This window comes from Cotesia typhae, unplaced genomic scaffold (assembly GCF_013202065.1).
Source record: "Cotesia typhae breed Kobodo isofemale line unplaced genomic scaffold, CoteBio_Ctyphae scaffold_152, whole genome shotgun sequence".
Classification (NCBI taxonomy): Eukaryota; Metazoa; Arthropoda; class Insecta; order Hymenoptera; family Braconidae; genus Cotesia; species Cotesia typhae.
In genome coordinates this window covers 2,135,772-2,159,759 of record NW_027423776.1, presented here as the reverse complement: position 1 = coordinate 2,159,759, position 23,988 = coordinate 2,135,772, and the positions used below count along the sequence as shown (strand labels likewise).

Here is a 23,988-nt window from a genome sequence, read left to right as displayed (position 1 = left end):
CTTAAGTAGTTGAATGTAATTAAGTAAATATAACCTATAAAACTGCTAAAATAATACAGATAGCGATTTGATTGTTTTAAAATTTTTATAGGTACATTTTTGTTTTTTTGTAATTTCATTGTTGTTAATTTTCATAAAATAAGTGTAATAATAATGGGAAAGCTTTGCTCAGTGAAAAGTTGTTCAAGTGGACGTAAATTAAAAAATAACGGAATTGATATATCTCAACCTCTATCATTTTTTCGCCCAACAGTATGTATAATAAATTTTTATTAATTATTTAACAATAGCGAAGTGAACAGTTAAATAACTTTTTAATTTTTATAATAAAAGAAAATTATACAAAAAGTTGATTAAAAAAATAAAGTCTTAATGTTTTTGGAAAATATTGACATTATTATTATTGATGGATGAAAAATATTAAAAAAATGTAACATGTTCCTAATAATACTTAATAATTTAGGCAATTAATATTTTTGTTTATATCAACTTCTAGACTCTGGAAAAATTGAATAAATGGAATACAGCTTTAGGCACTACAATGAAAACAACTGACTATATTTGTCATTTACATTTTAAAGAGGAGGACATAAAAATGTACGAAACGTTCAACATTAACGGGGAGATCACGATTTTTCCAACAGGTAAAAAAACATTACGAGATACAGCTCTGCCAACGGTCGAACATCAGTTTCTCCCTGTAGCCATACATGACGTTGAACGAAATGTTATAAATCAACTACAAAAACCGAGTTCTAACCATAATAAATCTGAAGAAAAATTAAAACATGAAGATAAATTTAAACAACAAGAACTATTAGTTGATCAGAGAGTCTCTGATAGAGTTATGGATACGATTACACAAAGTAAACACGATTTAGAAATAGTGCAGTTGAATGAAGAAACTCATACTGATCAACAAAATGATAAAGAACCTGAAGTCACTTCTCAGCCAACCTAGAAATTTTTTGATAATCTGAAATCTTCTGTGCTACCGCAAGGTTGGATGTATTTTGAAAAACCAGAAGGGTTGGAATTCTTTCGGATGGATGCTAAAACTATGCAAATCGTAAACCGTTTACGAGTAAACAAAGACTTATCTGTTACTGTAAGTTCTTGCAAAATAATTGTATTTGTCTCAATCTCTTTAATACCAATAATTAATTGAAAACACATTATAGGTTATTTTCTCGACGAATGAGGAATTGACTACAAACGATACTATATTTTCATTCAAAACCATCTACGAGTACTTGAAATTCGTAGAAAAATGGCCATTATGCGTTGGTACTCAAATAGACAAAAAAAAAAGTATAATCGATTTTTATATTAGCAAAGAAATATACTTATATGACGAGTAAAAATATAATTAACTTTTTAATTATTCCATCAAATTTTAGGTTTTCACAAACTTGTAAGGGTGTAATTTTTAGTGACGAGTCTTATACAAGAAATCAAGCGAATCCAAGATGTAAATCTTGTAAAGTTTTACGACATCGCTTACAGAATTGTAATTCTGCTTCAAATATTTTAGAAAATACGATTTCTCAAAAACGTCGTACTTCAAATCTACAAAAACGATGTAAACGTTTAAAAAGATCGGTAAGTTATTATACATATACATACCAGAAACTTTAAAGCTAGATTTTATTGTGTGTAGATAATCCGGTGATGGTTTTAAATTTTAGACATTAAAAGAAGCTGTAAAATCTAATGATATTATTTTTTTCTCCTGCAGGAAAGCCACACAATTTGTGCTTTTTCAACGGTTTTTTGACAGCGACTCTCATTTGTGGGCCCATAAATTATTGTTTTTTTCATCCATTTGTCATATATTACATTTTTAATTTTTGAATATATTTGTATATTAATGATGTCGTCAAGATAGCTATAATTTTGAAAAATAATTGTACATTCGTCCTAATATCGAAAAAATTTAAAATTTTTATGTTTTTCAAATGGTACATATTTTAATTCCTATAAAATAATTGTTCTATATACTGCTTTTATTTCCGTTTACAGAATTAATAGCTGTTAATTATTTTATAGAACCCTTTTTATACATTTTACAATACAATGACAATAAATACAAAGTTTTTAAATAATATTTGTGTTGATTAAATGTTATACTCAGTAGCTTCTTCAGATTAAAACGATAATAATTTTAATTTAATCTCGGATTTAATAACTTGATATGAAGAAGAAAATGTTAGTTGTACATAAGTAATACTTTAACGTCAAATGGTGAATGTCGTTCTATTACAACCGAGGTTTATTAGTTATGTTGTTTGATGAATTCCGTAAAATGGCAAATTTTTTTGGATTAACTTTTAAGTATGTAACATTTACAATTTTCTTTTAAGTTTAATACTAATTATTTACAGAAAATGAAGCTGAGAGAAAAAGTGTATCAGGCGAAATTTGAATGTTCTCAGAAATCAAAAGTTGCAGTTAATAAAGCTATTATGAAGTTACCTAAAACATTTCAGAGCGTAGTTAATTCATGCTTTGACGCAGCTAAAAAGAAAAATTGTAAAGGCCGGCGATATACATTAGAATGGATTTACGAGTGTATTTTAATACGCATAAAAAGCCGAAGAACATATCAATTTTTACGTACTAGAGATATTTTACCATTACCGTGTATTGAGACACTAAATAAATTTATACGAAAAATAAGCAGTTCAGCTTACGGGTTTCAGCCAGCTATTTTTCAAGGATTACAGCAAAAATGTGAATCAATGGATAAATGTCAAAAACGTGGAGTACTTCTTGTTGATGAGATGAAATTGAGTGAGGGTGTTTATTTTGATTCTCAAGAAATGAAATTTAATGGATTTGTTGACTTGGGTGAACACACTCCAGAGGACTTAAGAAATAAAACTGCAGATCATGCTCTTGTTTTTAAGTTTGTACCTTTTCAAGGTCGATGGGTTCAAGCTTTGGGTTGCTTCCTCTCTAAAAGTGCTTGTAAAAGTGAACCACTACACAAACTTATTCTAGAGTGTATCATATTGATGGAAAACAGTGGAATTTGTATAGACGCAGTTGTCATGGACGGTGCATCATGGAACTGAGGGGTATGGAAAATATTAGGAGTGAACGAAAATAACATAAGCTGTGAACACCCTTCAGATAGTTCACGACGTTTGTGGATGATTTCTGATTTTAATCATTTAGTAAAATGTTTCCGAACATCAACTTTGGATGAACAGATTAGCGAATTCATGGTAACGTTCAAATATAAGTTTATTTCCGACAATCCAGAATAATATAATTAACTAAGGCTATAAATTTTTCAGACGCCCTATGGAATCGTTAAAAAAAACATTGGGAAGCTCTTCTAGAGGAAGAAAACTATCGTCAATCAAATATGAAAATAGCTTATAAATTAACACCTGCACATTTAAAACCAAAAGGTTTTCAAGTAATGAATGTACCTCTTGCAACTGAAGTATGTATACTTGAATATGTTATTACATACTATTTTCGATTGATAAACTAATAAGATAAATATTCAGACACTTTAAAAATTTTATTCTCAATAGATTTACAATAATTTTTTATTATTTTAATTATAGGTTTTTGGTCATGAGGTATCTGTCGCGATGGCTCATTACCAACCTATGTGTGATAAGTTGAAAGATTCAACTCCGACACAAAAGTTCATAGATCTTGTTTTTAATTTAATCCAAGCTATGACTTCTCGCACACCTAGAGATGCCCTGTATGCAACAGAAGATTGTCGTCAAAAACAGGTAAGAATTATTTAGTAAAACATAATAATTTAAAATTTTAACTTTGTAGGTTTCATAAAAAATTTGAAAGTTGAAAAAACATATACCGGAATGACAAAGAATACTTCTCTATTACAAAACTGTAAGGTACTTCATACATTATGATTACTTCATGTACATGGGCTAATAAAATAATGTTTTATCGTTGATTTCTTAAGTAAAAAATATTTTTAGATTCATCCTTCCCAGTAAACAATATGATGTCTTTAGAGGTTCTTGATGAACTCCTATTTAAGATTTGGACGTCGTAATTTTTAACGGAATGGTGTCTCTAAGACGTCTTGAGGACGTCGAATGCGCCACTTTAAGAGTAATATAAGACTTCCACAAATATTCTCAAAGAGATCTTTTTTCGAAGTTCAAAAAAAAAGAGTGCTTACAGAAGTTAGAATTAGGAAGTCTTTTTGAGTTCAAAAATAAGATGTCTTGCAGAAATCCGAATTAAGAGCTCTTTACGACTTCAAATAAAAGAGTACTTATAGTAGTCAGAATTGAGAGCTCTTTCTGATTTCATACAGAAAATTTGCAGAATATTATTATTATAAATTAATAAATATTATTTATTCATGCTATAAATTTATTAATATTAATTGTTAAATTATTATTGTTGTTATGTAATACTCATAATAATTATAATAATAATATTGATTTTCAGTCATTTTGTGACTTAATTTAAGTAATTTTTTATCATTTAGTCGCCATCCTTTCGTCCACGAAGTCAGTATTTTTTTTGATACTCCTTGACAAACAAGATGCATATAATCCACTGGAAATTGAGACACCATACCAACACCAATATCTTCAAAATCTGATTTTCCTAAATGATGATCTTCATTTAAACGATTTATAAAATTCCAGTCAGTGCGTAATGGTGCATCCATATCAAGAAATAACATTCGATGGTCACTATATTCTCCTTCTTGAATGCACTTACTGCAACCATAAAAACCACCATGACCTTTTGTGTAGGTTACAAAAGCTCTTGATGGTGAATCACAAATGACAGCCCTTATAATTACTTTAAATTTATGACTATCATACTCGAAACCTTCCTCCCTCAGATTTTTGTACTCATTAATGAAATCTTGAAGAAATTCATTCGTCATTTGGTTTGTTCAGTCCATGGTATATACCAATAACGAATGGTACAGAGACTTTTGGAAAAATTTCTCCCAGTATAGGATACAGTTGTCGTTTTGAACTCTTCGATATTGGCAAACCATCAATGTGTATACTAATCTGGATAATATCTGTAATCTGTTTTATATCGACAATTTTTAATTGATCAATTAATCCTTCTTTCAGTCCATAGTGGAAATATTCTCCTGGTGCAACCTCACGAATAGTAGTATCTGTAGGAGTATCAATTAAGGTACGACTGTCATTTGGAAGACTTTTTAACTCTTCTATTGACTCCACATTTCTAATAATTTTTAGTAAAGCACTTGATCCAGCTTGAGTAATGTTAAATTCGCATTTCCATTGAGCTAATTGTTTGGTTAAAGGAATTGGTACTTCGATATCACAATTATTATTATTATTATTATAAGTGATAGAAGTTGTAGTAGTTGTTGCTGTTACTGTTGATGTTGTTTTTGTTGTTGTACAATGAGAATTATCATTATTATCTGTGTAAGTCTTTAAAGAGATATCGGTTACGGTATTATCTAAATGAATCGACTGTAAACTGAAATCATCACTGTCATAATTATTGTCGTTGTTCATTACACTGTTATTAATAACTGGATCATTATCAAACAAAGTATCAACCGATGCTTTTGCACGTGCAGTCTCCAAAATTGCCTGCTCACAGCGTTTTTCAATCTTCGATTTTTCTGACTCTTAGACAGTTCACTGAATCTTTTTCTTTCAGAAATCTTGAGAAAAAAATATTTTAAATTAAAAAAAAATCATAATTTATATTTATTTTTTGGATAAATGTATACGTTACCTTTAAAATCGAATGATTTCTCAAATTTATCACTGATAAAAACATGAAATATCATACACAGTCAAATATTAATTAGCTAAGCTATGCACTTACATTATTTTTAGAACTTTTAATTTACAAATTACGAAATCACTGGTTATAAATAATTAATTGATTTCACTAAATTAAAGTTTTGCAATTCGACGCTGAATGTAAACAGAAAACGTACCATACACTTATAGGTTATATTAAAACAGAGATAAAAAATAAAAATAAAATTTCTATCGTTGTGCGCATGCGCCAATACAATTCAATCCTACCTCAGCAAAAAGACATCTGAAAGAGTTCATATTCATGACATCTTACGAAGTCAGAAAAACGACCTCTTAAAAAGCTCAGATTATTGATGTCTTATGAGTTCAGTAAGTAAACTACTTGAAGAGCTCATATTTTAGAAGTCTTACAAAGTTTGTCAAAAGATTTCCTGTCGACTTCTTGATTAAGAGTTCTGATTGATGAATTCGTTAAGACATCATATTTAGACTTCTTATGGACGTCTTTGAAAAGACTTCTTCCAGAAGTCTTTCTGATTTGGATGCTGACTGGGTTGATTTTTGTTTTGCTGTGATTGCATTTGTGGTCCAGTTTATTTATCATTGTGATCTTGACTTCATAGTAAAAACACAGTGGAGACATTGGAATCGTGATAAATATAACAGTGGATATTTTCAATTAGTACATATCTTTTAAACAGTTATTTTAGAATGCTTCCGCGTAAACAATATTTCCACCGTGAAGTCAAAACTGCGAAGATTTTTCTTAGCATGTGAACTGCCTCTAATGGCAATAAATGATGATACAGATTAATAAATTATTATTGACTATATTTATTATAACATGTTAAAAATTATCATTGATATTTTATTTCAGAGATTTTTTTCTGTCATGCGACATTCATGTGGAGGAAACGATCACCCTGATCCGAAAATGTTTGCTCAAGTTTACAGATTGGCTTCTACATTTTCACTCATACGTCCTCCGAAAGGATGTAATGTTTCTGGGGAAAATCTTTTGAGAAGCTTAATCGAACCTGAACTGTCAATTTCTTCAAATTTAGAGCGACAGCTATGGCTTCAAGGTATTGATGACATGCTACAAAATTCTGAACCGCAAGTGGAAAATTCTTCAATTGATGAAGATCATGATTATAATGAGGCAGTAACCAGTGATGCCGTGCAATCATACATTGCGGGTTACATAAGTCGCAAATTGCAAAAATTGTGAAGTGTTCAGATTGCTTACAAAATATTCATATGAATCCAAGAGATGGCCAACGATTACATCGAAACGATGTAATTCTGAAAATGGATTTATATGGTGGGCTTATTTATCCTAGCGAAGAGTTATTTGAACTGACCAAACAATTAGAGAAGTGTGTTTTAAGAGCTGTAAGCAAAAATTTGACAAACCTAGAAACCATTACTCAAATATCAGATGAACTTAAAAAGAGTACTTGATAAAAGTTGGGTGCTTTATTCATGAAAAAGAATTAACTGTTAAGATTATTGACATTTATATTGTAATGCGAGCGCATTTTTAGCGAAATCAGAAAATAAGCGCTACGACGCAGCAAAAACGAAAACAAAAATGAATAGAAAAATGCAAAATTAATTTCTTGAATGTACGACTTATTTTTAAAGAAAAATGTTATACTATATGTTATATAATGTTAAAAAATTAATCAATAAATGACTATTATCTTGTTATAAAAGCCCTGATTAAAAAAATCATTCAAATGGATTCAGAAATTTTTTCGTTGAATTGTATCAAATACGTTTCCATTTTTCTTTATCGACAGGGCTTTTGGGTAACAAATTGGTTTATTTGAATTAATTATTAATTTTATTTTATTCTGATTGATTTTAATGTAAATAATGAACATTTTTGTAAAAAGCGCGGTTACAAAGAGGAAGTCTTTCTTTCCTTTTTTAATCTAGTATCCTACTCTAATTATTTGTGGCGCTATTTTTAAATACTTTCCACTTGCTACAGTGGCGTCATCTTAATTTGCTGTTTTCCGTGGACACTTTTTGATATATAGAGATGGTTCTCCTTACCTCTACCCTCCATAATTTGGTATTATTGTGATTTATTATTATAATTATGAATCTCGATTGTGACCTGACTAATATAGAGTTAGACGCTAAGTACTTTTCTATGTAAAAAATAAGTGAATAAATATCATTGAATCAATTAATCTTGCAAATAACATCATTATTATTATAACATATAGTGTAGTACATAATAACAACTACATCTTGTTCATATATTAATTTTTAATTTTCTCCAGTTCTGATAAGTAAATTTTTTGAAAATAAATAATCTCTTTTTTTTTTTCTGTTAAACTGAATAAATCTTAGCAGTTCTTAGAAACCCTTTGAGAAAATATAGATTCGCTATAAAATGATTTTTTTATAACAACGATAAATTGATATCATTATTTCAAGAAATAAAAATTATTAATATTACTTCATAATATCTCTGAAAAAGTCTGATTCTTTCACATTTGGAATTTTGTAAACAGCATTAAATAAGTCTGATTCAGTCTTCTTGCAGAGTCCAAAATTTATGTCGAATAATAACCTAAAATAACAACATCTGCTTTTATCTAACTTACTGACTCCTATTACAACATTTTTAGAGAGATTTAGACTGGTGGCATTCTGATTTAGTCTTACAATAACGATTCAGACTACTGACAGAATCTTATTTCCACCAGGGCGCATTGTGAACTGCGTAATAAAATACCTGAACACCAATATTAGCAACTAATTATCACATCGAAAATTGAAGAGTGGTTTCAAAAACTAAAAAAAATTATCTACAAGAGCTTGTCATAACTTTTTAAAAAACAAATTTCCAGAAACTCAGTTTTTTGTAAACATAATTTTCAAATAAATTTTTGTAAAATCTCGTTTTAATGGCATTTTATTAATTCACAAAACTTGTGGATTATTGACCAATTTTTTTTTAATTATTAATCAATTAATAAGGTAAAAATTAAGAGTCAATATACGATATAATTAAATGAAATGAGCAGGACAAATCAGAACTATCACAAGAGGTCAGATTTCGACTGTACTTTATTTATTGATTGATAACTCTTATTGTAATAAATGCAAAAGCTCTTGAATCATGACTCAATTAACCACTAAGTCAGCTAAAGTGGTTCCCGCATTTATGGCAGTGCATATTCAATAAAATTTCAACCTGAATTTAAATTTGAGGCAAAATATAGTATTCTAGTATACCCTAGTATCAATATATGAATTTTTAATATTACTTTTTGAAGTGAAACTTCTTTGCGCGCATGAGGGTAAAATTTTTGCGGATGAAACGCAATAATAATAATATTTGCGTCACGAAAATGTGAAACTTTTTGTGTCCAAGAAGAAAGAGAGAGCAATTGAGACCGATTAAGAGAGAATGAGAAAGGGTGAACGTAGCATGAAGCACATAGCCATGGAGCGAGATTAGGAAGCAAGCAAGCAAGTGAGAAAGATCGAGAATGAGTGAGATAAAGCGATCGTCGCATCACGCACAGTGCCATGAAGCGAGAGGTGGGAGAGAACTATAGTACGAAGGATTTTGAAAGAGTAAGAGAGATCGAGAAAAAATACACGTTATTGGTTGATGTATTCGTTTAGTAGTTAAATATTAGAACTTTAAATGGCAATACATCAATAATGAATGCATAACAATCGCATCCGAACACACCAACTCGAAACTCAGGAACGACAATAGATGCTATTTTTTTTACAAGATATTTAGATAATGTTGAAACACGAACTTATATTGGATATTTTAGTTATTATAATGCGTTGGTCACATCAATACCAATAGAAATTGCATTAAATAATCTAATTATCGAAGAAATAAATTTAAAAAATTTAATTTAAGTCTCGGAAATCTAAAGTTTAAAAGAGAATAAATATTAACAAGATTTAAAAATTAGTTTGCTTAACAAGTTTCACCTCTGACATGTGTACTTTGTGCGCACGCACTTTTTTTTTATTGCTGGTACTAATTACATTACATACAAAAATAAAGCAATTGCTTTTATCTGCAAACCTAATAACTTTTAGATAACCTTTAACCTTTAAGTGTTGATTACCGAAACGTTTCATAAAATTTTTTTCTCCGTTATCTCTAAAATACTTTCATATTCTACTCAACTTAAAAATAAAAGTTTTCGTGGACTCCATATGGATTAAAATATTTTATTCTCTGCAGTCAGCTATAAGGAGTACGTACTCACTTTTACTCTCCATCATTATGAATGAACTCAATAAAAAGGTCGGTTCTTAATTCGAAATTAGCTAGGTTAAGTGTAATGGATATGGATGTATTTATGTATGTTGTATATAGTATGATATATAGTGTATATACTGAATAATATAATAAGTCACGGTGTTTATGAATTTCATTTATAGTTCAAGTGACAGTTATACTTAATCTTTTATCGTTATGAAATAATGTCTAACTAAATTTAAAATACTATAATACTTATGGCTGAATAAATTTCAAAAAACTTTCTAATATGAGTATCGTTTTATTAATAGAATAATATTTTAATGATAGTGCATACATTTTTCATGAATCTTAATTTTTTTACAACCGAGAGATAACAAGTTGAAAATAACACTAAACTAATTGTAGTTGCAACACAAATTCAAGTAAAAAGTAAGTAAACAAATTAACTATGTGTTTACAGTCTCATTCAATAATTCCACTTTATTTCATTTTTTCATTTTCAATTTCATTTTTTTTTTTTTATCAAACTCAAAATATAAGTTATTTACATTTGATTAAATAATTGAATAGTTTACAATTTTTTCCAGCTTATATTTGTTATTAACAATGTTTTTCCTTTTATTGATTCACATACAATTGGAGTTAGGTTATACCCGTAATAAAACTAATTTCCAGTGCATAATCAGTTAAAATCGAAATTATCTTGCGTTTGATCTCAACACATACAATAACGTCCAAAAAATTAACCCGTGGAATCTATAATGTTTGATACTGACTAGTAAAACATATATATTAAAAAAATAAATATTCATAAGTTCGCGTAAAAAGATTATCAATAATTATTTATGTAATTTTTTTTTAGCTTTTGAATATTAAGTATCAATGTTTACAAATATTTAAGAATGAATCATTTATAAGTGTATGTAGTCTTCATACTCATTTTAAAAATACAATAAATTTTTAGTCGTTTTCATAGAAATCTAACTGCTGTATTTGTCTTCAAGGCGGAATTTATGAAAAATTTTCCTATTTTCTGATTCAGCTCATCAAGTTGATTAAGAAAATCCTCATATATTAGGGTGATTAATTTCCACCAAAAAAATTTTTTTCTAGGTGCTCAGGCAAAATATTAATCTACATAAATAAAAAAAAATTCTCATCAACCTTGAGCTCTTGATATCAATTTTAAGTACTTACAATTCCCGATGAAAAAAGTTTTTGTCTAATTATATATGATTATATATGTTCATATATATGATCATATATGATTATATATAATCATATATGAAGTTATATATAATCATGCATGATTATATATGAGGTCATATATAATTATATATGACCCCATACATAATTAGATCTGATTATATATAAGTCCATATATAATTAGATCTGATCAGATCTAATTATATGAGTCTATATATAATTCCCGGGAAAAAATGAATTTGCCTAACTATATATATTTATATATGATTATATATTAAATATATAGAAACTATATATATGTATAGTTTTGCGGCTATAACGCCAGCGGTCACCCATCCAACTACTAACCACGTTCAATGCTGCTTAAGCTTTGGTGATATCCATGCGCCTTGAAGTTCCCGTCTGCTGTGCTGCTATCTTATATGACAATGATTCTATGAAGTACATAACGTATCAAATCAGTTTATCATATATATATATATATATATATATATATATATATATATATATATATATATAAATTAATTTTATAATATATTTTGATAGTCTTAAATTATTTATTTTACCGAATCTCATTATTACATTAGATTTATTTGAATAATAAAGTAAATAATGATTTGACTGTTAAGCAGTAGCGGAGCAGTAGCAGAGCAGTAAGTAGCAGAGCAGACGTAAACATTCCATAAGAAATGTAACAAATTTTTTTTTTCAGAATGATTTAAACGTAATGGTAAACATCATTTTACACTTTTTGTGAAGACCAAAAGAAAAAAATTTTTTTTTCAAAGAAAAAATTTTGATAACATCTGACTACGCAAGTCTGATCAGATCTAATTATATATAGACCTATATACTATCAGATCTGATCACATATAGACTTATACATGATTATTTATGGAGTTATAACAGCCAGATATGATCATATCTCATTATATATAGACTCATATATAATCAGATCTGATGATATATAGACTTGTATATGGTTATATATGGGGTTATAACAGCCAGGTATGATAATATCTAAATATAAAGTTTTTTTTTGTATTTTAATTGGTTATATAAAATCGCGTATGACCATATAAAGTACTATATCCATAAAAGTAACCAAATAATTAATTAGAAGTAAAAATATATAATTAAATATTGTTATATATAATTATATATTATTATATATAGTTATACATGATTATATATAATTAGACCTGGCCAATTTTTGGATCTGATCATATATAGACAATTATGCATGATTATATATGATTAGACAAAATCTTTTTTCATCGGGTAATTTGAATTGTAAGTTTTCCCATATAAATTGCATATAACTTTTTTTTTTTTTTTTTCAAATTTCTACTGCTTAGCCACTTTTTAAAATATTGTAAATCGGTTTGTTAGACCTAATGAGGAAAGTCACATTTTCCGAAGTTGCTTTTGTGTTTTTTTGTGTAACTCGCACTGGTTACACTGATAGAACATCTATGTTGACTCAACACTGAAAAAAAAGTATGAGTCCCACACTTATAAATTTCAGTGATATTGAAATACTTGGTATTGCGAATATACTTAAACACTGTTTGAGTCTCAGCGCAATATTTTTAAGCACTACCCTGAAACTCGTTTAAGTCATACACTTAAAACGAGTTTGAGCGCCACCGCAAAACTCATATCAGCAATACACTCAAATCCTTATAGTAATAAATTTACAGAATAAAAAAAGAAAGATTATGTAAATAAATATTGCTATAAATTAAAGAAATGATAATAAACCCATTTATTTTAAAATTAAATTTATTTAAAAATTATAAATAAATTATAGCAAAAAAAAATGAGGAAAAAAAATTGACATGTATAAATTTAAAAAAATTAATAATCCAATTTTTAAAAAATAATTTTTTGGAATAAAGTTGTTTGTTAAATAAAATTAAAAAATTATCAAGTGACTGCTAACTTTAATGTGATATTAATTTTGTACTTATAAGAAACTCATAAGAGTTGTCAGATATTTGTTTATAAAAATTTTTAAAAATTAATATCAAAATTGTTCCTGGTGACTCAAACATGTTAATTTTTTTTATTTTTTAATAATTTATTTTATTTTATTTATTAAAAAATAATGATTAAAGATTAATGTTAGGATGTTACATTTATTATAATAAAGGTTAACCTCGGTTGACAATGTGTTTAAATTTTACAATATCATAAAATTACATACCTTCAAACACTTGATGATAGGATGACAAATTCCACTCGGTTAATTTATTTTTCACCCACGGATCCATAAATTATTATTTTTAATGTCAATTATATAAATTTTTTTTTTAATGCTCTTGAGAACGATGTTTATGTTAAAGGTATAAACACGGTATATAAACACGGGGAAAAAAAGAGCGAAATACGAGCTGAGTTTTACGCGGGAACTTTTTTTACTATACTCTCTAGACTTGCAATAGTATCGTACGGAAAATATAAGTCACTCACTTAAACAGAGTATTGCGATAATACTTAAACTTTTTTATCATATTCGCAATACCAATTCATTAAAAAAGTGTATACCAATAGGACTTAAACTTTTTTTTCAGTGAAGAGATATTTTCTTGATCTAAGAATTTATTTTGGAAGACAAATGATTATTTTGCTTTAAGAATTTCTTCTTTTGATTTAGATTTTCTTGGCTTAAGAGCTATGTTATCTTCAATCGATACATTTAGTTTTTCAACCAAAATAACATTATCATTTAAAAAACTTAAAATAATTCATCACAGTTAATTTCAAAAACTCAATAGTCTTTAATTGTTATATCGAAAAAAAAAATAATTTCTTGGAAATAAGTAAATTAATGACTCAAAAAAAAGCCATTCTTAACACAAGTCGGTAACATCTTGAATCAATGTTATCGCCTATCTTGAACCAAGAGACAAAAATTCTTGAAAGAAACATATCTATATCTAGTTTCAAGAGTTCAAATTTTGAAGAAAAAAAGTTTCTTGAATCAAGATTGTTTTTCTATCAGTGTACAGAATGCTTTTCAATAATTTTTTACAATTGGTTTTTACAATAGTTTTTAGCGACGTTGCATCTCAGGTGACACTATAAGAACATCAGCGCTGTCCAAGTTCCACAACGTAGACTGTTTAGTCTATTGAGCTGCGTTGACATTCAAATAATCTCTTATCTCGAGGTTTTTCCGTCATGAAATACCTCGAGTCATATGTTATTAGTGTTAACATTGATGAATAAAATTTATGAATTATTTAAAATTTGCTAGAACGTAACAATATATTATCGAATTTCTAAAAACTGCCCCTTAAACCTCTTTAAATAAGCTTTAATTTCCATACCCTCATGTATGTTAAGACCCAAAATTACCTTATTCCACTATCAATTCCCACTATAACATCAATTATTTTCAAATATTAGAAAGTTATTGTTTCTACACAGATTTTCGAAAATCAAATTTTCATCTATATCTTCTTATTTTGAAATTTTCTGTCGATTTTTACGATGATGTTTTTGAGTCACACAGTTTTGTGTGTACGTGTGTGGAATCTTGTTGAAAAATATGTATTTTTCATGTAACCTGCACTGAAAATGCGAGTTTCAATGTCTGTAGAGCCAACCGAAACTAGTCAATTTCAGACCAATGCTACTGTTGCCGGGCATTAATCAATTATTTTCTTCCCGGCAGGTAGAAAATGACGATTTACTGTTCGCGAAATGAAGTTGCAGCTTTATTTTCAATTCTATCAATCGTTTGTTTATTTTATACCTTTAGAACTGTCATTCTAACCGTTAGCTGTACTGACATATTATAATTCTGTTACTAAGCATAAATGACAAAAAACAACTATTCAATTTACGAATAATATTTAATAAAAAATGAGCTATTACTTTCTTGAATTTATTCCGCTATTCGTCTGAAACTATCTAGTTCTGGTTGGCTATAGACATTGAAACTAGCATTTTTAATGCAACTTATATGAAAGATATAATGTGTGACGTGGCATGAAACACGATTTCAGACCAAGTGATGCCAGCCCCCGCTTCGCTGGGACAGGCAACTTCACTCTGGTCCGAAATCGTTTTGTTTCATCTCTAGTCACACAATATACTATTAAAAATTTTTTAAATAATTTTCCTACTGGAAATAAGATTCTGTCAGTAGTCTGAATCAGTATTGTGGGACTCTGAATTAGAATGTCACCAATCTGAATCTCTCTGAAAATGTTATAATAAAAGTCGGTAAGTTAGATAAAAGCGGATGTTGTTTTAGATTATTATTAGACATAAATTTCGGACTCTGCAAGAAGACTGAATCAGACTTATTCAATGCTGTTGACAAAATTAAAAATGTTAAAGAATCAGACTTTTTCAGAGATATTATAAAGTAATATTAATAACTGTCATTTCTTGAAATGATGATATCAATTTATCGTTGTTATAAACAAATCATTTTGTAACGAATCTAGATTTTCTCAAAAGGTTCTTATAAATTGATAAGATTTATTCAGTCTAACAATAAAAAAAAGAGATTGTTTATTTTCAAAAAATTTACTTATTAGAACTGGAGAAAATTAAAAATCAAAATATAAACAAGAATCAATGCATGTTTTGTGAATATTTTTTTTTTTTTCAAATTATATTTTCATTACAAAAATACTTCAATGGGCATCAAATCGCTCATAGTTGAGCAAGTCAAAACATCAACAGCAAATAAAGTGCACTTGCTGTTGGAAACAGATACTACTCGAAGAGTGAATCCAATCGGTGTTTAATTTGGACTGTCACATGTATAAATTAACTTTCTAGGTAGGAAAGAATTTTCTAACCACACGCCATCTGCTAGAACTTATTGATACTATGTATATTTTAGTCCACCAATTTACAATTGGAATCTTTGAGTATTCTTAATTTCTTCTAATAGATAACTAAATTTCAAGACGTAAAAAAATGTATTAATTTCTTTTTTAAGGTGCTTTTTCACGCTGACGCTCGACGCTGGCTTCGAGCGTCAAATAAGGTCACGTGGTATAATTTTGACTGGAATGCCATCTAAAATTAATGCAAAGTCGAATATTAGAGCGTCAAGCTTCAAAACGCCGAAAAAAAAAAACAATAAAATTTAAAAATTTTAGAAACCCTTGTGGAAATATTCCTCTGAAAAAAGTCTTCAAAACTCTTTAAAACTCTTTATAAGACTTTCTGAAAGTCAACATAACCTTAAATAAGGAAAAGGAAGAGTTTAAAAGTCTTCATAACTACAAAAACCTACAAAAGTCAAATATTCCCATAAATTTCGGAATTTTCGCAAGAGTTATGAAGAGTTAAAAAGACTTTCTCTGATTTAAAAAAAAAAAAATAGCAAAAAATATGACTTTTAGGTAAAAGGAAAACTTTTTAAATAAAAGTACGAAATATATAAATCATGAATTTGGTTGGTATGAAGTGAAATATTTTATTTTTTTTTTTTTTTTCATAGCTGTAGTAGATAACAATATCATAAATATAAATTCTTACATATTCAAATGTAATTTTGAGCTTATCAAGGTGCCTTTTACAGTAAGTAGTAACATTTTTTATTTTCGTGTACAATTTTTACAGTTTTCTGTCTGGACCATATCAGTACAAAAATATGAATTTTTGAAATTTCAACTGTTCAAAATATCAAAGTTACAAGATTTGCCAAACTCAATTAAGATAAAAATGAAAAAATAAAATTTTGAGAAAAAAAATGAGAGAAAAAATAAAAGTTTTAAATTCGAAAATTAATACGTTATGCTAGTGGAAGTATGAACAAATTGTCGTGTACTTATTAATGCGCTCATGGAAAAAAATTCAATAATCACATTTTTTCTATAGTCAGAAAAAAGAACATTTCAAAAATAACCGTATAAAATGTACTGATATATATGGTCCAGACAGAAAACTGTAAAAATTGTACGCGAAAATAAAAAATGTTACTACTTACTGTAAAAGGCACTTTGATAAGCCTAAAATTACATTTGAATATGTAAGAATTGATATTTATAATCAACAGATTCGGTAGAATCTGGCGCCAAGTTCCGTTCTCAAGTCAGACTACCGAGTGTGTATATATCGTAGGCAGAATCGTTTTTTGAGGTTACAAGTTTTCTTTCAAATTTAATTTGATTTTTTTTTTTTATATGATATTTTATAATAGTAGTTCATGCTTTTTATTACGCGTATTACTTGATTATTATCAATTATCTTTATAATTTCTATTTAAAATTATTAAAAATAATCAGCACAAACTATAGCGACCCAGATTTTTAGATTTTAACTTTTTTCTTATGTAAAAAGCGGACGGCCAGAGACTAAATAATATAACGATGCATGCTAATCTTATAATAGATGGGAAACTACAGTGAAAAAAAGATATTTGACAGCATGCAATTACACACACCAGGCAGCGCAAGAATAACTTTTACATGAACTATAGCTTAAAGGGAATAGTTTGCCACCGGAAATGTATTAAATTAAAATTGTCAATTTTTATTATAATTACAAAAAAAACTGAAATCCGAACAAAAACAGTTTCACTGTAAAAAAATCGTGCCAAGTCCACGTTCATAAGACTATTAAGAAAAAAAAATTTTATTTCTTTACAAAAAGATATAACATAAAAAATTAAAAAATCCAAGTAACCGATATGGTTGTATATGATTTTGGAAAATTAAAAAAAAATTTTTGTAAATTTAAAAATTAAAAGAAACAATTTTGGAACGTACTTAGTGTGTGTAGTTACGAAATATTTCACTTTTTATGAAATTCCTAAATTGTATCTGCTAGGACACTTAAAAAAAATTGAAGTACACAATAACGCACACTAAGTACGTTCCAAAATTGTTGCTTTTAATTTTTAAATTTACAAAAATTTTCTTTTAATTTTCGAAAATCATATACAACCATATCGGTTACTTGGATTTTTTAATTTTTTATTTTATATCTTTTTGTAAAGAAATAAAATTTTTTTTTCTTAATAGTCTTATGAACGCGGACTTGGCACGATTTTTTTACAGTGAAACTGTTTTTGTTCGGATATTGTTATCCACTACAGCTATGAAAAAAAAAAAAAAAATAAAATATTTCACTTCATACCAACCAAATTCATGATTTATATATTTCGTACTTTTATTTAAAAAGTTTTCCTTTTACCTAAAAGTCATATTTTTTGCTAATATTTTTTTTTTGAAAAAATCAGAGAAAGTCTTTTTAACTCTTCATAACTCTTGCGAAAATTCCGAAATTTATGGGAATATTTGACTTTTGTAGGTTTTTGTAAAGTTATGAAGACTTTTAAACTCTTCCTTTTCCTTATTTAAGGTTATGTTGACTTTCAGAAAGTCTTATAAAGAGTTTTGAAGACTTTTTTCAGAGGAATATTTCCACAAGGGAAGCTAAACAATGTTTAGCTTTGACGTTGCATTAATTTAAGATGGCTTTTAAGTCGAAATTATACCACGTGACCTTATCTGACGCTCTACGCCAGCGTCGAGCATCAGCATGAAAAAGCACCTTTATGTGAATTAGAAATTCTTAATTTTTGTAATCTATCTTGAAATTTACAAATTTTAATCTTCATTTTTTTTATTTTATAACTTACCAACTCTGAGTATTAATAGCTGAAAATTTACTGGTAAGCTTCTTTTAATCCATTTAAAAACACATCGGAAAACTAACCAACAAAAAGATATGATGCTTAAAAACTGATAATTTAGAATGTAATGCCCAAAATGCACTCTACACACATTGATTATTCAGTCATCATCGTGAAAATAGTTTTAAGAGTTTGTTAAAACCTCAAAAGGTTGAGATCTGATGAAAACTCAGTTTTCTGACTTTTGCATGATTTTATAAAAATTGTTCTCATTCTTTTTAGTATTGACTGTAAAATCCTAATATTATTTAAGCAGACTAATTTTCAATTATTTTTCAGATAAATTGAAGAATACTGATTATAACAAAAAATGTCGCAAGCCTTACTCATTGGATTTCACATGATTTCCTGTATTCAGTTTGCCTTCTCAGTTTATTATGATTTCAACTTCATTATTGTCCCAAAAGGCATAATTAAGATGCACGGAGGCTATGGTGGCAAATTCAAATTTCTCACATTCTGGAATGCGGTTGGTACTATAATTAAAATCTTTGTAGATCATTATATTTACAATCTTATAAATTAGTATGTAATACAGAGTTTATTGATATTTTTTAGCATATTGATTAAAAATTCTATGAATCATTATTTAAATTAAAATTTCAACTAATCGTGAAACTACAACAACAAAGTATGAAAATTCATTTATGGAGTAATTTTCACTATCAAAAAATCATTAATGAGAACTCTCAACGTCAAAAATAATTATAAAAGAAAAAAGAAGCCGTGTCAAAAAATGCTCATCGTCATAATTCTAACATATCGTTAATACATCATACCCTTGTAGAAAAATTTCTCTGAAATAACTGTGAAAAAATTTTAATAAGTACGAATCATAGTTCATAAAATTTGTTATTTTTTTAAAAAGTCCGAAAAAGTCTTATTAAGTCAGAAATACTCTTCATTCGACTTAGAAAGTCAAATTTTTTGCAATTATTATTATTATTATTATTATTATTATTATTATTATTATTATTTTGTTATTAAATGCTCAGGGGGGTTATCCCCGGAGTCCGATTCTCCGAGGGCCCAGCCTGAGCTCCATCCGTTACTGCTGGACCACTCCGCACAACAAGGCGGTTAGTGATCACAGCAGGCCAAAGACATTTCCCTTAAGAGACAGAGAGAACCAAGTAAAACAGCCTTCTGCATCCTAACTGCCAAGAACTCAGCTTTTGATGAGCAAGCTGGAACTTTGGCAAGTGAGGATACAAAAGACTGTTTCATCCCTCCTAGGACGCCAACAATCAGGACGACAAGCTTGACACGGTAACCTGGGTAAAGTTTGCCAATTTCAAACAGGAGATCCTGATATATTTGTCGTTTGTGCTCTTCTTTGGCTGAGATGTTGTATTCAGCCGGGGCCGAGAACTCAATGACATAAATGTCACGAGTGGCCTTGTCGAAGAGCACAATATCAGGTTTGTTGTGATCTATCCGCCGGGTTGTTGCAAATGGCATGTTCCAATAAATTTTGCAACTGTCATTCTCAACAACCTGGGGAATATCTCCTGGCAAATAAGGCAGCTCTGGTGTCACGTCAATACCGTAGCAATGACGAAGATAGTAGTACAGTACTCTCAGGGCAGCATTGTGACGCTGGATATATGCACCTCTCGCCAGCACTGGACATGCCGACAAAAGGTGCATAAGCGTCTCCGGATGTTGTCTACACCTCCTACAGGACGTGTCCGGAAGCTGCACCTGGAGCACCTTGCTACGGTACTTAAGAGTGTTAATGACACCATCTTGGCAGGCAAATATGAACCCTTCAGTCTCGGACATCAGGCCCGCTGACTTTAAGAAGGAAAACATCAGCTGGATGGACAAGCTATGATCACGCACGTGTTTAAAGAACACGCTGTGCATGGACTTGTCCATCAGTTCGCCAAGGAGTAGTTTTTCCTCGGCGTTCCTGATGACGCTCTTAAATTCCTCCTTTCGGAGTTCCATAAGAGCGTTTATTTCTCCAAGACCAAGGGTTCTTGCCGCATATATTGCTGCCTTATACAAGAATGACCCCTTATGCGCATTTTCATGTTTATGTACAATTTGCATAGGAAAGTCATCCTCGTCTGCAGTGAAATTGACAACTTCGTGTGTTAAACCCAGGACCAAACGGTCGTGAAGCCGCTCCAAACTCTGCAAACCTCTCCCACTGATGGACCGGGAGAGGTATAATCTGGAGACTGATGAATTGGGGTGCATGCTCCGATTCATATTAATGATCTTACGGGTTTTGATGTCGAGATCTCGTAAATCCTTTTGGGCCCATTTCAGGACACCGAAAGAGTATAGTAAGACTGGGACAGCAAGCATGTTAGTAGCTGAGACTTTGTTTTTGCCGGAAAGTTCGGAGGACTAAATTTTCCGGAGTCTCCTAACATACTCGCTCTGGAGAGTTGTTCGGACTTCAGAGACCGTATGCATGCGGTGCTCTTCCATTCCTAGATATCTATACAACTCCCCGGCGTCTCATTGTCTTAAGACGCTCCCGTCCACTAATTCGACATCATCACCAGTATCAGAGCACTTACCCCTCGCCAGATGTACGACCGCACACTTGTCCAACCCAAAAGACATTCCGACATCTCGTGTGTACTCTGCTACGATGTTGAGGGCCGCTTGTAGATGATCTTTATCAGCGCTATACAGCTTCAGATCATCCATGTAAAGCAGATGGGTAATCGAATAGTTTCGATCACCCGGAGGCCCCACAGAGTACCCATGAGTTTGTCGGAGAGCAACAGATATAGGCAGCAGTGAAATGCAAAACAGCAGAGGGCTCAAGGAATCGCCTTGGAAGACCCCTCGTTTGTACTCTACAACTCCGGTTACGTGCAATGCGTTTCCACTTCCAATGTGAAATCGCGTTCGCCAGAGCTGCATTGTACGCCGAATGCATTCCACTATTTCGGGATTGACTCCCAGGCATTTGAGTAGATATAAAATCAACTCATGTGGAGTTGAGTCAAATGCCTTGTGATAGTCAATCCAAGCCATTGACAGGTTGCGTTGATAGTAGATCGCATCTTGTAAGACGTATCGATCCACTATCAGGTTCTCCTTGCAACCTGACAGGCCTCTTTTACTGCCACGTTGTTCATATATCTGTTGCCATACAGGCACTATCTGCTGCAAGATACAGTTATTTAAAATTTTTGTAAAAATTTTATAAACCGCATTCAAGCAGGTGATAGGCCTGAAATTCTTAGGGTCAGACAAGTCACCTTTTTTAGATATCAGTACGGTTCGCCCTTCTACAAGCCAGTCCGGAATCGGATCGTCAGCTCTAATGTATGATGTAAATATGCGGGCCAGATGGAGGTGGGTAGAAGTAAACTTCTTCCACCAGAAGACATTAATGCCATCTGGTCCCGGGGCAGCCCAATTTTTGCTGCCATTTAGAGCTGAACGAACTTCATCCACACTGACTGCAGGGCTCTCTTCATCAGCATTCTGTCGACGGTGTTCCCGACAGAATACTTTGAAGTCGTGCAGAGCTGGAGTGTTGGCGTTCACGTTTGGTTGATCTCCATACAACTCAGTCCAAAAAGCTTCCACCCGCTCAGGTGTTGGATAATTCCCGGTAACATCGGTCTTTGGTGTCAGAAACCGTGAAGGGCTGGATCGAAACAACGAGTTGTCGACCAACCGCTTCAGCCTTTTCTCTAATGACTTTTTAGCAGCCACTAGAGACCGCAATTTATTAAGAGACTCTTCCTTGATGACAAGAAGAGTACTCTTGTTCAGTGTGTGATGATGCCACCGAAGTTCAGCAGCAATGCGCCGAATTCGGGGCGTGTATGTTCTGTGAGTTGTGTCGAACTCAATCACACACTGAATGCGGGAGACCTGTTTCCGGGATATGTCAATTTTCAAGCCAAGTTGTGAGATGCGCTGTTTCAACCTTGCCTCGATCGAGAGACAATGTCTCTCTCTCGGAAAAGCTGAGACCGCTGCACCATACACAACCTGACTCACAGTGAGCAGGGTGGAATCCTCTAGAATGTTTGCACGGAGATCTTCATTTACCGCGTCAAGCTGTTGTTGAGAGTAAGTTATCTTTTTAGATATACTTACTCGCCGTCCAGCAAAGGGATTGTTGTTGTCCAAGGAGGAACGGCGTCGTTCTTGGTGTAATTGCGCCGGAAAAGAAAGTCTATTAGACTGCCTTCTATCCGGCACAAGCGATCTTCTGTTACGCCGAAGATGAGCGGCATAGTTACGGAGGTGTTTGTGCGTAAAATGCGCTAGCTCCGGATGCATATCACTCCAAAGAGTGTGCATCCGGGCCATATAACCGCTCACTCCTGGTTCGCTACGTTGGTAGCACACCAAGAGATCGACTCTGAGTTCCTCCGTCCACTTAAAGTTGGTCCTTATAGCGCCAGGGTCGTCATAATTCATCGGGTCCGGCGTGCTCCTCCCACCTGATGAATGGTCCTCATCCGAAAAGGACCGGTTGTGGGGAGCACTTCTGAGTTGATGTGTTGTAACTCAGTTATTTCCATGCAGTGGGTAGTTGGCCCACTGCACTGGCTACGTCGTTCGCCTACAGACCTGATGTTATGGTCTGCGTTTCCCGCGATGCGCCGCTTGGAGGCCACGTAGCAAGCATCGCTTATTATTATTTTGTTATTAAATGCTCAGGGGGGTTATCCCCGGAGTCCGATTCTCCGAGGGCCCAGCCTGAGCTCCATCCGTTACTGCTGGACCACTACGCACAACAAGGCGGTTAGTGATCACAGCAGGCCAAAGTCATTTCCCTTAAGAGACGGAGAGAACCAAGTAAAACAGCCTTCTGCATCCTAACTGCCAAGAACTCAGCTTTTGATGAGCAAGCTGGAACTTTGGCAAGTGAGGATACAAAAGACTGTTTCATCCCTCCTAGGACGCCAACAATCAGGACGACAAGCTTGACACGGTAACCTGGGTAAAGTTTGCCAATTTCAAACAGGAGATCCTGATATATTTGTCTTTTGTGCTCTTCTTTGGCTGAGATGTTGTATTCAGCCGGGGCCGAGAACTCAATGACATAAATGTCACGAGTGGCCTTGTCGAAGAGC

General features: G+C 31.2%; 3 protein-coding genes and 1 long non-coding RNA gene across 11 annotated transcripts in view; all 4 read left to right on the top strand.

The window, feature by feature from the left end:
* LOC141536087 (uncharacterized) lies at positions 1-5,536 on the top strand. 3 transcript variants are annotated; one of them, XM_074256333.1, is made up of 9 exons: positions 1-15; positions 92-252; positions 497-1,108; positions 1,182-1,311; positions 1,401-1,602; positions 2,385-3,230; positions 3,303-3,454; positions 3,582-3,884; positions 3,972-5,536. In XM_074256333.1, the coding sequence occupies exons 4-6, from the start codon at positions 1,271-1,273 to the stop codon at positions 3,075-3,077; spliced, it is 936 nt and encodes a 311-aa protein (XP_074112434.1). In that variant the 5' UTR covers positions 1-15; positions 92-252; positions 497-1,108; positions 1,182-1,270; the 3' UTR covers positions 3,078-3,230; positions 3,303-3,454; positions 3,582-3,884; positions 3,972-5,536. The 3 variants fall into 3 exon arrangements, with proteins under 3 accessions (XP_074112434.1, XP_074112432.1, XP_074112435.1); XM_074256331.1 differs by having other exon boundaries at positions 9-23; XM_074256334.1 differs by lacking the exon at positions 1-15 and having other exon boundaries at positions 29-252; positions 3,582-3,879.
* Positions 5,537-6,081: 545 nt separating this feature from the next.
* LOC141536088 (uncharacterized) lies at positions 6,082-7,268 on the top strand. Of its 2 annotated transcripts, none has more exons than XM_074256336.1 (2): positions 6,082-6,149; positions 6,658-7,267. In XM_074256336.1, the coding sequence occupies exons 1-2, from the start codon at positions 6,141-6,143 to the stop codon at positions 7,009-7,011; spliced, it is 363 nt and encodes a 120-aa protein (XP_074112437.1). In that variant the 5' UTR covers positions 6,082-6,140; the 3' UTR covers positions 7,012-7,267. The 2 variants fall into 2 exon arrangements, with proteins under 2 accessions (XP_074112437.1, XP_074112436.1); XM_074256335.1 differs by having other exon boundaries at positions 6,106-6,462; positions 6,658-7,268.
* Positions 7,269-7,593: 325 nt separating this feature from the next.
* On the top strand, positions 7,594-8,700 carry LOC141536647 (uncharacterized). The gene is made up of 2 exons (XR_012480765.1): positions 7,594-8,086; positions 8,429-8,700. It is a non-coding gene; the product is annotated as an uncharacterized LOC141536647 (long non-coding RNA).
* Positions 8,701-9,550: 850 nt separating this feature from the next.
* LOC141536645 (androgen-induced gene 1 protein) overlaps positions 9,551-23,988 on the top strand; it is a 30,429-nt gene continuing 15,991 nt past the window's right edge. Inside the window, exons 1-2 of one of the 5 annotated variants that reach the window (XM_074257303.1) lie at positions 9,551-10,033; positions 19,199-19,388. In XM_074257303.1, the coding sequence (XP_074113404.1) occupies positions 19,230-19,388 (159 nt within the window). In that variant the 5' untranslated portion in view covers positions 9,551-10,033; positions 19,199-19,229. Of the gene's footprint in view, positions 10,084-10,120; positions 10,471-15,928; positions 16,051-19,198; positions 19,389-23,988 lie in introns of those variants that run through there. The other 4 variants (XM_074257302.1, XM_074257305.1, XM_074257300.1 and 1 more) reach the window with 4 other exon arrangements.

Excerpts from the sequence above, each read along its gene's own strand:
- LOC141536087 (XM_074256333.1), top strand. The coding sequence starts at position 1,271 with ATGGCCATTATGCGTTGGTACTCAAATAGACAAAAAAAAAA. Across the intron at positions 1,312-1,400 it reads TCAAATAGACAAAAAAAAAA|GTTTTCACAAACTTGTAAGG; the intron begins GTATAATCGATT and ends ATCAAATTTTAG. Across the intron at positions 1,603-2,384 it reads GTAAACGTTTAAAAAGATCG|AAAATGAAGCTGAGAGAAAA; the intron begins GTAAGTTATTAT and ends AATTATTTACAG.
- LOC141536088 (XM_074256335.1), top strand. The coding sequence starts at position 6,277 with ATGGACGTCTTTGAAAAGACTTCTTCCAGAAGTCTTTCTGATTTGGAT. Across the intron at positions 6,463-6,657 it reads ACAGTGGATATTTTCAATTA|AGATTTTTTTCTGTCATGCG; the intron begins GTACATATCTTT and ends ATTTTATTTCAG.